The sequence below is a fragment of the Cyprinodon variegatus genome, unplaced genomic scaffold, assembly GCF_000732505.1.
Source record: "Cyprinodon variegatus isolate N-32 unplaced genomic scaffold, C_variegatus-1.0 Scaffold8, whole genome shotgun sequence".
Lineage (NCBI taxonomy): Eukaryota > Metazoa > Chordata > Actinopteri > Cyprinodontiformes > Cyprinodontidae > Cyprinodon > Cyprinodon variegatus.
In genome coordinates this window covers 642,288-654,295 of record NW_015150461.1, presented here as the reverse complement: position 1 = coordinate 654,295, position 12,008 = coordinate 642,288, and the positions used below count along the sequence as shown (strand labels likewise).

The window sequence follows — 12,008 nt, the reverse complement described above, 5'->3', positions numbered from 1 at the left end:
AAATAAAAAAAAAACTCCCCAAACAACCTTCAAATATGGTCAGGTTTCTCATGTTAATGAAAATGTTTTTTATGCTTTTAATTATTTTCATTCTTTATCTCCTACCTTGGAGACTATTGAATATTTTCCTGGGGATTGACATCGAATTTGAAATTCAATCACAGCAATTGTTAACGACTGCTAATTGGTTGGATATCATATTTAAAGAACAATGGATTAACACTCTGCTGGTCAGGTGGTAGATTTACATCATATGAATATTTTAAGAGGTGAAGGACAAAATATGGGGGTGAGTTCATCTCAACATACATATAAATTTAGAGACAACTCTATTTTCTTGTTAATTCTTTTTATGTTTTGGGGGGCATTACTTCAAACAAAAATAACATTTCAAAATTTAATTTATCCACAGAGGCTTGTTTTACCAACATAAAGCAACTAAGATCTACTGAGATTTTACCATAAAGCTACAATGACAGGAATCACATCCTCCTTAAATTAAACTGCAACTTTATTGAATATTATGATCTTAAAAAAATGGAACACATCCTACTATTTGTTTAATTATTGTTGTTCCAACCAAAGGTGAAGAAATTATATTATTATATTAGTTATTATGCAGAATTCTGTATCATTAAAAGGTCTAAAGTGCAGCAAGTTCTGCTGTATTTCTCTGCAGAAATCCATTTCTCTGGTGTTGTGTTTCCACCTGCCCATGGCAGCCCATATGTGTGAACGATAAAAACACAGCTCACCTCAAATTGCTGTCACCTGTTTTTGTGTTGACATATTTGCTTCAAACACACACATACGCACACATCCACAGTATATCTGCAGAATGTGGACTTTTTTTCACATAGAAATCTGCCAAAGCAACACCTTCAGGGAGGTGAGGATGTGTTTATTTGTCCTTCAGAATTGTAACTCCAGAGAACTCGTTGGCAAAGTGTGTCTCGTGCTCCACCTGTGCTGTCTTTTAATTCTTCAAACATAAGGTTTACTCAAGCGTCTTTTGAACTAAATTTAAATCACTTAAAAATTAAAAAAATGGTGTGAATTAACATTCAACATTAAATAAATGTTGTTTTAGAGCAGGACAAATCATAATAGATATGCATCCAAATATATTTATATATAAATAATATTAAGAAAAAATAGTTGTTGTAAAAAGACATTAGATCCTATTTCATTTTTTGGGATACTATTTAATATGACATAATAAACATAATCTTTACAAGGTAGCAAGCTGTCCAGATTTAACTGTTTAAATGTGCAAACCAGGCTCATCATTTGATAATAAAGAATACTGCCAAAATGGAAAAGCTGTGGGTTGAAAAGCCATACACCGTCTGTGATTCCATTACTTTTAATAGGTAGAGCAGAAACTACACGTCAGCAAAGCCCTTAGAGAGACAACTGTTGATGCATATCAATCTGCGAATCTATAAATTCATTTTAAATGATTTGAAGTCCATCCATCTGCATAGAAAGGCATATTTCATGAGTTAAAACAGGTTCGACATTTTGCCACTGCTGCAAAGACATTTTAGCAAACTCACTCCAGGGTCAGACATTGCAATCATCAGTTTAAGACTGCAGACACTAATTATTAGTTATTAAGGTTTAGCTAAGCACAGTTAGAACAATCATTAAATATGATTTGTAGGAAAAAGTTGCCAAGAGAAAGCGTAAGCTCCATAAAGTTGCAGCTCTGTTCACTAGACCAGTGAACTTTTGGAGCAATTTTTGAACAAATGAAACCAATGTAGCACATTTTTAGCCATAAACCATAACAAGTCTGCAAGTTTCCTAGTCAAAGAGGAAGCCATCAGTATGAGCCAAAACTGGACACAGCGGCTCAAAAATAAATAGACTTAGGTGTTTTAATGGCCATTTAGTCTTATTGGCCCATTTAAAATCGTTAATTTCTCCAGAATCGAAGGAAAACAACTAACAAAGTAAAAAAACAAACAAAAACAAAAACTGATTACTTTAATGGCGACATACTTGACATTTTTCAACTTTATACAACACTATGAGTAATTATAGGATCGTGAGTGGCATATCTGTTATTTTTTTGGGGGGCGACAGTGGCGTTGGGTGTAGGAGTTAGCCCTGAAATTGAAGGATTGACGGTTCAAGCCCCGGCTCCGACTTTCAGTGTCGTTGTGTCCTTGGGCAAGACACTTCACCTGCATTGTCTACTGATGGTGGTCAGAGGGCCTGGTGGTGCCAGTGTACGGCAGCCCTGCTTCTGTCAATGAGCCGCAGGACAGCTGTGGCTACAATGTAGCTTGCCACCATCAGTGTGAGTGTGTGTGAATGGGTGAATGACTCAATGTAGTGTAAACCGCTTTGGTCAAGTCTCCTGACTTGAACAAGCGCTATATAAGTACAGGCCAATTACCATTTTTTGTCTTTTAAGCTTTGTTTTTGCTCAGTTTGTTAGTAAATATAGGTAAATATAGCCTTCCTGTGTATATTTACCATGACGACATCCTATTAGCAGGATTACCTTACTGCACATACGTACAAATGGTCAACAAGTTGAAGCAATGGAGGCGAAGAAGTGTAGAACTCCCAGTGTAGTTAAGATTAAAAAAGTCCAAGACCAAGTGTAAAAAGGCAGAAGATGTTTGATTCCAAGAGGGATCAATAATGGCTAATGGGGCTACTGGTGTTAGCAACGCTTATCCTTCGATTTGTCGGTTTTCTTGGAGTCATCACAGCATGGCTGGGACTTTATTTAGTAGCTGCATTAATCTGGCTTGCTAGTAGTTCAGTGGTACTGCCTGTAGATGGCGCCACATCTTTTAATGTCAGCTCATATCACCCGGTGCTGAGGTTCTATTTAGGCTCAAAAGAGACGCTATCAGTAAGGAAGCTTATAGCCTGATGTTATCATAACCAACTGCATTTTGGTCTTTTAGATTAGGCATAACATTTCACTGGCCATGAACTTTCACACTTTTCCACACACAGCTTTTCCATGAACCTGTTAGGTGTTTTTCTTTTTTCAAACAGTCTTAAACACTAAACAAAAAAGAGGGAATTTTGAGTAGCTGTCAGTTTTTAGCTGAGTTCTCTCAGCTCTCCAGCCCCCACCGCTTTATGTGTTTTTGGGAAATCAGAACAAGAACAACCTATGTGTTTCTAAATATTCCTTTTTCATTCATAAAGCAGTTTTGTGAGTAACTCCCATGAGGTATCATTGTCCCATTTGTACCCAGCAGAGAATAAATATGGCCTGTAATGTATGGATGCTTCTATTGTGTGCTTAGCTTGGAACCCTCTGTGATAACAAATATGGGGTTTCTCTGCATTTTAATAAAGGTCACTGGGCTTATCAGGCAGAGTCATTATTTGTATTTGCTGTTAATTCAGTTTCTTTTCTTTTAGTGGATTTAGGACAGAGAAGGAGGGAAGATGGCAGCCCTGACGTCCAACATTGCCAGCTTTTGCAGGACTGGCTGCCAGAAGCATTTAATTTGGTCTAATTAACGTCCGGATGTAGTAGAGTAATTTATTGCTCTTTAAAAAATATAGAGGTGACAGGCCAAGCTGCAACCATAGGTCACTCTTTTATAGTACTCTGGTTTGTATTTAATGCAAAACAAAATATGGACACAGAGTGGCTCACAAAAGTATCCATACCCTTTGAACTTTGCCACTGTTTGTCAAGTTACAGAGAGAAATCCAAACCTCTCTGTTCTATCCATGACTTGATAGATAATTGAGCCTTAAATTTACTGAGGTATGGCCTCCTACCTAAACTGACAGGCCACATTAACTTGGAAGAGATCATGACGAGGAGTCACGCAGCAAAAACTGATCTAAAATAAGCTAAAAAACTTAAAATAGTCATTCCTTGTCCTTAACTTGTAAAGGTAAATCAGATATTTTTCCAGTGGAATGAGTATTTTTGCCTTTAAAATAAAATAATTTGATATTATGTTCTTGAAATAAGAACATGGAGTTTTTTTTCTTATTTTAAACATTAATCATCTTATTCCATTGGCAAATAGTCTCACTTAGCTGCTTAAACCAAGGTAAAAAAACTAAAAGTTTCTTTCAAGAAATATGTACTCTCTTAGATTTACTTCCAACTTCTGCAGGGAATAACTCTGGACGAACTGCAGAAATATGAACTCAAACTTGTATATAAACCTCCTGGACTGATACAACTCTTGCAGAAATTTGAGAGTGAAATAGTTGCAATAGACTTTAAACTTTTAGCAAGATTTTTGTTCCTCAAGGACAGAGAAGCTAAACAAACAGAGTTACAATCTAAACATGATTATTAGCGTTAGAGTGGATAGTCAAAGTGTAGAATTAGATCTTAAGAAAATATGTAGAAAGAGAATTAAAAATATGCAAATGGGGCTAAATTCTGAGTTGTCTGATTAACCTTCAGTTAATAATTTAGGGGAATTCAGATTTCCATACCTGGAAAGCTGGTAGGAACAGATTTTAAATCACTTGCAGATGCACCTGGTGGTTTATAAATTATAACATACACTGCAAAAATGTAAATCTAAAGTCATTTTTTCTTAAAACAGATGGAGTTTGTCTTGAATTGAGGAGGTAAGTGAGACACTTTGCCAATGGAGAAAGTTTACTTTAGAAAAAGGAAAAAAGCAATCACTTTTTCTTATTTCAAGTGCATACTATCAATTTTTTTATTTTGAGAGTTAAAATGCTCATATCATTGGCAAATCATTTTATTTTCCTACTCAAATTAAAGGTAAATACACTTAATTTAAGATTATTTTTTTTACTTATTTCTAGACTTTCTTTGCAGTGTATATTAAGGTGGTTGAATATAAGTCTTTCAGCAATTGCGCTACTTTGTGTTGCTCTATCAAATAAGAGATTGAAAAAATACAAAGAAGTTTGAGGTCATAACACAACAACATGACAAAAAGTTCAAGGGATAAGAATATTTTGTGAGCACTGTAACTTCATGATTGACAGAAAACCTGCAACTAGGTATGTTTCATCCATGGGAGGACAAAGAGGTTAATGTGGAAATGTAATACAATGGAATACAAGAAGAAAGTAAACAAATAATTCCTGTTTTTGTTTTGTTTTTTGGTTTGCATAAATTAAAGCAAATCTGTCCCAGACTGCTGTCTTAACATCTGCTAGAAGAAGTTATCATCCCCTACCATAGACGAGGACTGTGGCGGAGTTGCTTTTGCGTCGAGCGACGATGTTTTTGGCCAGGCACGTGTAGTTGCCAGTGTCCACGAGGCGGGCTTTCTTGATGATAAGATTGTGGTCAGGAGTGATGAAAAAATTGGGGTCGCTCACTGGGTCGAGCACGTCCTCGTTCCTCTGCCACTCCACCTGGAAAACACATTTCCTCAGTTAAAACCCGCCACACGTTGATACATGCAAAACAAGGGGAATTTAAGGTTTTAAAGTGGTTTGGTGCTCTGAACCAACTTTCCGTTGATTTGAAAATATATTACTTTTTCACTGTGAAGAGAGCTGCTTTTATTTTGCAGCTGCTGGTGGTCTGTGAGCAAAGCCAATCATGCTCTGTAGTGCCTCCGCTTCTCTTTGCAGAAGCCAAAATTGAAGTTATTCCTGTCCTGGTGTATTCACGGACCGGCTCGCTTGTTTTGCTGCTCTCACTTGACCCCTTGCCGTCTCCAGAGAAGCGATGGTGTGGCAGCATTGTTGCTGGTATTACTGCCAGTTGCGATACGGCGTATAATTGGGCTTTCTTCCTTTTGCGAGCACTATCTCTGTTTTTCTCCTGCGGTGACTTCTGCTCTGATGTTCTTTTCTGTTGAACCGCGGTTGGCACCTTCCTTCCCATTTCTCTCCAAACGGTCCCTGCTCTGTCGAGCTGTGATTGGCTTGTCTGCCGTCTCTCGTCTCTGGGCTGTCTGAGCTAGCAGCCTAAGCTCCTGTTGTGTTGTTATTAGAGCAGTTAGTGCCTATCTGGGACCGGGGAGGATGCGGCACATGAGGTGAAACAGCTGGCACCACTCTGGCCCTCTAAACACACACCGGCAGAATATGAGAGGAGAGAGAAAGCGATGCAAGCAGAACAAGAGAGGAGAGAGACAGAACGCGATAAGGAGAGAGTGAGACAAATAGAGCCATTCATTATGGACGGGGCCTTTAGAGATGCCAAATGGGGAGTGAAGCCTCGGAGCCTGAGCTGAGTGATGTGACGAGAAAATGTGATATATCGCTTCTCAGAGATGTAAAAGAGATCATAAATCAATAACAGGGAATAATTAGAGGTGTAATTTATCCATATATGGATGGTTTTTCTCTGTGGAAAGCATAGAGATGCAGCAGAGTCACTTTTTTCCCCCGCCCCCACTGCCCCTCTTGGAGAGGAAAGAGTAAAATGATGCTAGATGTGAGCCTATAAATATCATGTGTATCTGTGTCTCACCTCAGCTTGTGGCACTCCCTCGGGGGGATGGCAGCGCAGTAACACCTCCTGGTCCAATGCAACCTCTTTACCCTGTGGCTCCTCCTCAAAGTTCTTTCTCAGGTCTTACACAAAGAAAGACAGGGAGGGGAAAAAAAATCCAGGAAACATAACCAATTAGGATGTTTGTTAAACTTCACAACATATGAAAGAATCCGTTAGAAATAACACACAAACTGGGTTTGGTGATGTTTTTTTTTTGTTGTTTTTTTTGCAATTCCAACCCTTGAAATGTTCAACCGTGGCCTCGTGTCGCACTCCAGTTGGCCTCTAAGCCACAGTGGAATCAGTGGCACCAGCCTTGTTGCTTATTACAGGCTGCCTGGCTGGTTCAGAGATGTTTGTCTGCTGCCAGAGGGACCTGTGCTGAGAAAAGCAATTGCATTACCCCTTCCTCCCACCCAGCCTTCCTCCCTCCGGCAGCCTCCGGCCTCCATCTGTGTGACGGCTTGGAGCAGCCGCACGAAAAACAATGCCCCGAGGCGCCTGGACAAGAGCTCCTGCAAAGCCCGCCTGGCTGCGTGGGGGCTTCACTTTATGTCTCATTGAGCAATCTTGCGGTTGCATCAAGCCCTGCAATATATTTGTCTGTAAACCCCAGCTGTGAATTACACAGGTAGAAGTGGCCTGGCTTTTCTTCTTGCAAAAGACAGGGAATAAACGCAGGCCTATTTGGAGCGGATGAGACAAGCAGGCGGCCGATAGCTGGCGGCTTGGTGCAAATTTGATGTGTTCACCCCATGTTTTTACTCAGAGCAGAGCAATGTGTTATCGTGTTGCAGGGGGGCTGAGGGTGGATTCCTTTAAAGGAGATGTTGAGCCTGTCCTGACCAATCGCACTGGGGGAAACGTTGAGACAAGCGGAGAGTTTCATGACATTTAATTTAATTAAAGCAGATAAAATGGGACTGGAGGACATTTGAGATGTAACAGTTCTCGAAAGCTCTAAAGTGTGTGAGTGTAAGTGGGTGGGGATAAATATTAGAAATGTCTCCTGATCCATAGCTATTCAGGCGTGTATGTCCTATCTTACATCTCTCCGAAAAGGGTAGATAATGAATGTGTGTTTTCAAAAAAGCCTTGTGGTTTGGAGCCTGCGCTGCATTTCCTTGTGTCTGGAATAATACATATTTATGTGGGAATTAATAGGCAGAATGCTGTAAAATGCTCAAATGTAAAATGGCTCCTTCTAATAAAGCTTTTGAGGTGGCGGTGAGGGATGCGTCTGCGTTCCCCAGGCAGATTTATGATTGCTGCACAGCAATAAATTTCAATTCTGTTTTTATTCAAGTTACTTTCATAGGGATCATTGCTGATATACTGTAGCTTGTGAGAAATATGCTCATGAATACTTAAATTTAGTGTTCCACTCCCCCCCGCCTTTCTGCCTTTCTAAGCTCTATCGCATTGTTTTGAATTGTTCATTCAATAAACCGAATCAAAGGAAAATTATTTACGGTACCTCACAACCATACCCCTACTCCTGGAATCCTATTGGATTATAAGGATTGTATTATCTGCTTTCAAATGGTTTTCATCATACGTTTCAAACTGATATTATAGTTTTTCTATCAATGATATGTCAGAAACTATCAAGTTGTCTTGTGGTGCACCCCAGGGCCCTGTTTTAGGGCCTATTGTATTCTGTTTATTTAACAGTTGAGACGCATACAGCTCTACTGTTCATTTAATTAAAGAGAGTTTCATAAATCAAAGTCCTTTCATTTGTCATATATTTAACACTAAATAAATGTGAACTAATTCTAGCTTAACTCAAATAAGAATGAACCCTTGATGATTCCCCCTGAAAATAAGATTTAACCAAATACACAGTTTCTGTTTGTTTAATATAAACTCAGAATTCTGTCAAAAATGCAAAGAATTACTGATGCGAGGATTTTTATTTAAAACAAATGCATGTAATCTAGTATTTTGAAAGTTTCACGCTTAAAGATTCAGTATCAGACGGCACCCAATACAGAATATCAAAAGCATGGCTGCATGCTTCTCTGCGCTCTTCTTGCTTTTTATGTGCTTGTAAATTCTCACTTTAAAGGTGGAACCAACCTGATAAACTGCTTGTGTTTGGCTACTTTTCAGGAAATTCTGCATCCACTGTTTTCCTCCTAGTTGCAGCTTGCATCTTCGGGCTAGCTGTTCTCTTTGAGTCTGACTTTGTATCTGACCATCTCTGTCATCCACTGAGAATTTCATAAAAACAATGCTGGAATTAAAGAAAAAATGCAAACTGATAAGAAATGCAAATGTCTGTGTTTAGTAGGGTTCCCAACTCCCTGAAAATAAAAAGGGGACCGCTTACGTGCGTGCCAGCTGACCGATTGCCTTTACCCCTTCTGGCGTGGTAATTTTTTTTTATACCCCCTCTTTGTGTGTGAAATTATTATATTTTAACTATTTTACTCAAATCTGCATCGAATTAGATGCATATCTGTGAAAGACATGAGATTATGAAAAACAAATCATTATCAAGCAATTCACTTTAATACAAAATAAACTTTGCTGAATAAAATAAGTATCTTAAACATAAGCCTGTCCTGCTTAACTTCGAACTGTAAAAAATTTTGATAAAACAATAAATAAATAGTGCATATTTTTGGTGCAACAGCAAACTTGTGCAAACTTGTAAACATATTTGTCGAAGGTGCACCACTCCCAAAAGCAGCGTCAGCATTTAAATTAGAGGGTATTTTGGATCGTCAGCTCATTGGTCACAACGCAGAACAGGGTCTCGGGAACAAGTTTACCGTAAGATTTGTATCTAACGAGCCCTTTATTTTCCAATAGCTTTTTACTGACTATTTTTTTTAACTCTCACAGTAATTCGCGAAAAAGTGCGTTCCTTTTCCACTAAATACAGGACAGGTACTTTTATTTTTAAATAAGGAGCAATTCCGTTTTTCAAGGGATGGTTGGCAACCCTATTGTTTAGCCATAAACAAGAGTTCATTCCTGCCCCAAACAGTGAACCAAAAGTTAGCTTAGCTCATAAAAAGTTCCTAATTTAATATTAATTATTTCAGAGCATATTGCTACTGCTGTGAGAACGCATTAATGACTGTATTAAACAAAGGTATTTAATGATGACTTCAATTAAAGACTTTATAACTTTGTTAGGGGAACACTGGTTAGGCTAAAGATGCTTTGCTGATATTACTCGCCAACTAAGAAGCAAACCTTAGAGGAAGAATTTCCTTAAAAGTAGCCAATAACAGACGGTTTATTTTCTCAGGTTGGTTCCTCCCTCAAAGGGACAAAAGTTGACATGATAACAGAACCAGGTCCACAGCTGAGTGGGAGAGAAGAAAGAAAGAAGGCACACTAAAGTAGTATGACCTCATGATTTTCACACACTGAGGGCCTTATCCTGCCTGCATAAAACATTTATAATGTGCATGGAGACTAGTTTAGGAGCATGTGTTTCAAATAAAACTACAACTGAATATTCATCATGCTTGTGGACTTTTGGCAGAATACTGACTTCATAATTTACTCTTTTCAGTCCAGCCTTATAGACCTGGGTGTCAGTTTTTAATCTGAAATGTCTGTAGAGCAATAAAGCAATTGAGCAGAAAATGTTATTTCCTTCTAGGAATATTTCAAAACTGGGAAGTTTCTGGTTAAAAATCTCAAGTTGGCAATATCAATTCATGGTTTTATTTAATCTCCTTTGAGCTACTGTAACATCTTATTTCTATCTTCAAACAAGAAGGAACTTCTTCAGATTATTCAAAACTCGGCTGCTCGGTTGTTAACCCACATGAATACAAGAGCAGTAGAGCTTCCCTTCACTGGCTCCCAGGTTACTTTAAAATTCACTTTAAAATTCTGATTTGAACTTTAAGAGCTTTGCAGAGATAAGCCCCCTCTTACATTTCAGATCTGATCCAGCTTCACAGAACATCCCCTCAGTTAAGGTCATTGGGTCAGATTTTTCTAGCCGTACGGCGTACAAATTTTAAACAACATAGGATTTGGTTGTTCCAAGTAGTTGGCCCATTTTTACATACGCTATTTTCTAATTTTATGGTCTGCCTCAGACTTTCTATTGTGTTAATGTTTATATATACATGTATGTGTTTTCTGCAACAATTTTTGATGCAAATTAAGTCTGTAAAAGATACCATATAAATACATTTTAACAACCAAGTTACCTCACCGCTTTCTATTACACCACATGTGTAAAACTACAGGCTGACTATGGTCCATCATGGCACTTTTTCCAGCACTAAAGTGCAAGAATAAAGGCCTATCAAGTCATGAAATTGTGATAAATTTATTTTTAACAGCACAGAGTGGCTGAAATTGCTATTTTTTTTTATTCAAAAAAAAAAAAAACCCTGAAAGAAGCAACCTGTAAAATAAATGGGGGTACGTTTATAACATCAGAGCAGCATGTTTTTTTTTTTTAAATGAATGAAATCAAAAGTTGAATTTCTTTAGCTGCATCTGGCCCTTTTAGAGACTTGATGATGCTGAAGTGACCTGATATAAAAATGAGTTTGAATATCTGGTTTTAGACCTATCCCAATACAACTTTATTGATAAATAGCCAAAAACTTTATCATTTATTAGCAGAGTGTTTATTTTTGATTCTTTGCTTCTTCACTGTCATATAAAATTAATTTGCATGGTATAGCCTACTGTTATTTTATTACATGGACATAATGGAAGATAGTCTTCCACTTTTTTTTTGTTTAACTTAACTACCATTAAATTTGATCACATATCATATATAATTTATGCTAAATTGCTGGAAAAAAATTTTTTTTTTTTTTTTACTGTTATCGACATTTTATGCAAGTTGAAGCCTGGTAATGTGTATAGAAATCCAATTAATATATATATATATATATATATATATATATATATATATTATTATTTTTTTTTTTCTCACCTTAGTTTCATAATATAAATGACAAATGCTATATTGTTTTCAAAACCTACCTTTGATTTCAATCATTCCCTCTGGGAGGTGACCTTAATTAAAAGGGCAATGAAATTCAAGCTGTGAAGCAGGCTTGTAAAATAATCATGTTTCACAACAAGTATCGCAAATATAAAACACTAAATATTTACAGCTAGTGGTATCACACAGTGAGCTCGTTTATCAGTTATGGGTGCACATCCATGAGCAAATGGGATGAAATGATGTCACTCTGAGCTCTGGCAGCCAGACTAATGGATAGGTGGGAAAAAAAAGTCCAAATTCTGCAAAAATTAAATCTTCATAAACAAAAAAATTTATTAATCAATACAATCGACTGATAAACCAGCCCTAATATGAAATTCTAAAACATCTAATTTGCTTTATATTAAACATTATGATCACATCAGCATCAATATATTATTTGGTGTAGATTAGTATGCAATGTTTTCAGATCACTAATTAATTTATATCTGACATTCTATGTTTGATAATTGAACTTTACTAAATTTACCAAGACGTTAGATCATAAAACGTACATTACTTTGCCTTTAACTAGTTGCCGTTATTGATATTTTGATTTTTCTTTTTTTATATCAGCTTTCC

The 12,008-nt window shown here is 37.3% G+C and overlaps 1 protein-coding gene across 6 annotated transcripts in view; it reads right to left on the bottom strand.

Moving 5' to 3' along the window:
- The window catches only part of unc5a (unc-5 netrin receptor A), a 246,368-nt gene that overhangs the window by 64,445 nt on the left and 169,915 nt on the right, over positions 1 to 12,008 (bottom strand). For all 6 annotated transcript variants that reach the window (XM_015377456.1, XM_015377447.1, XM_015377463.1 and 3 more), the window contains exons 4-5: positions 6,419 to 6,522; positions 5,169 to 5,349 (exon numbers count right to left, since the gene is read on the bottom strand). In XM_015377456.1, the coding sequence (XP_015232942.1) occupies positions 5,169 to 5,349; positions 6,419 to 6,522 (285 nt within the window). The remainder of the gene's footprint in view (positions 1 to 5,168; positions 5,350 to 6,418; positions 6,523 to 12,008) is intronic.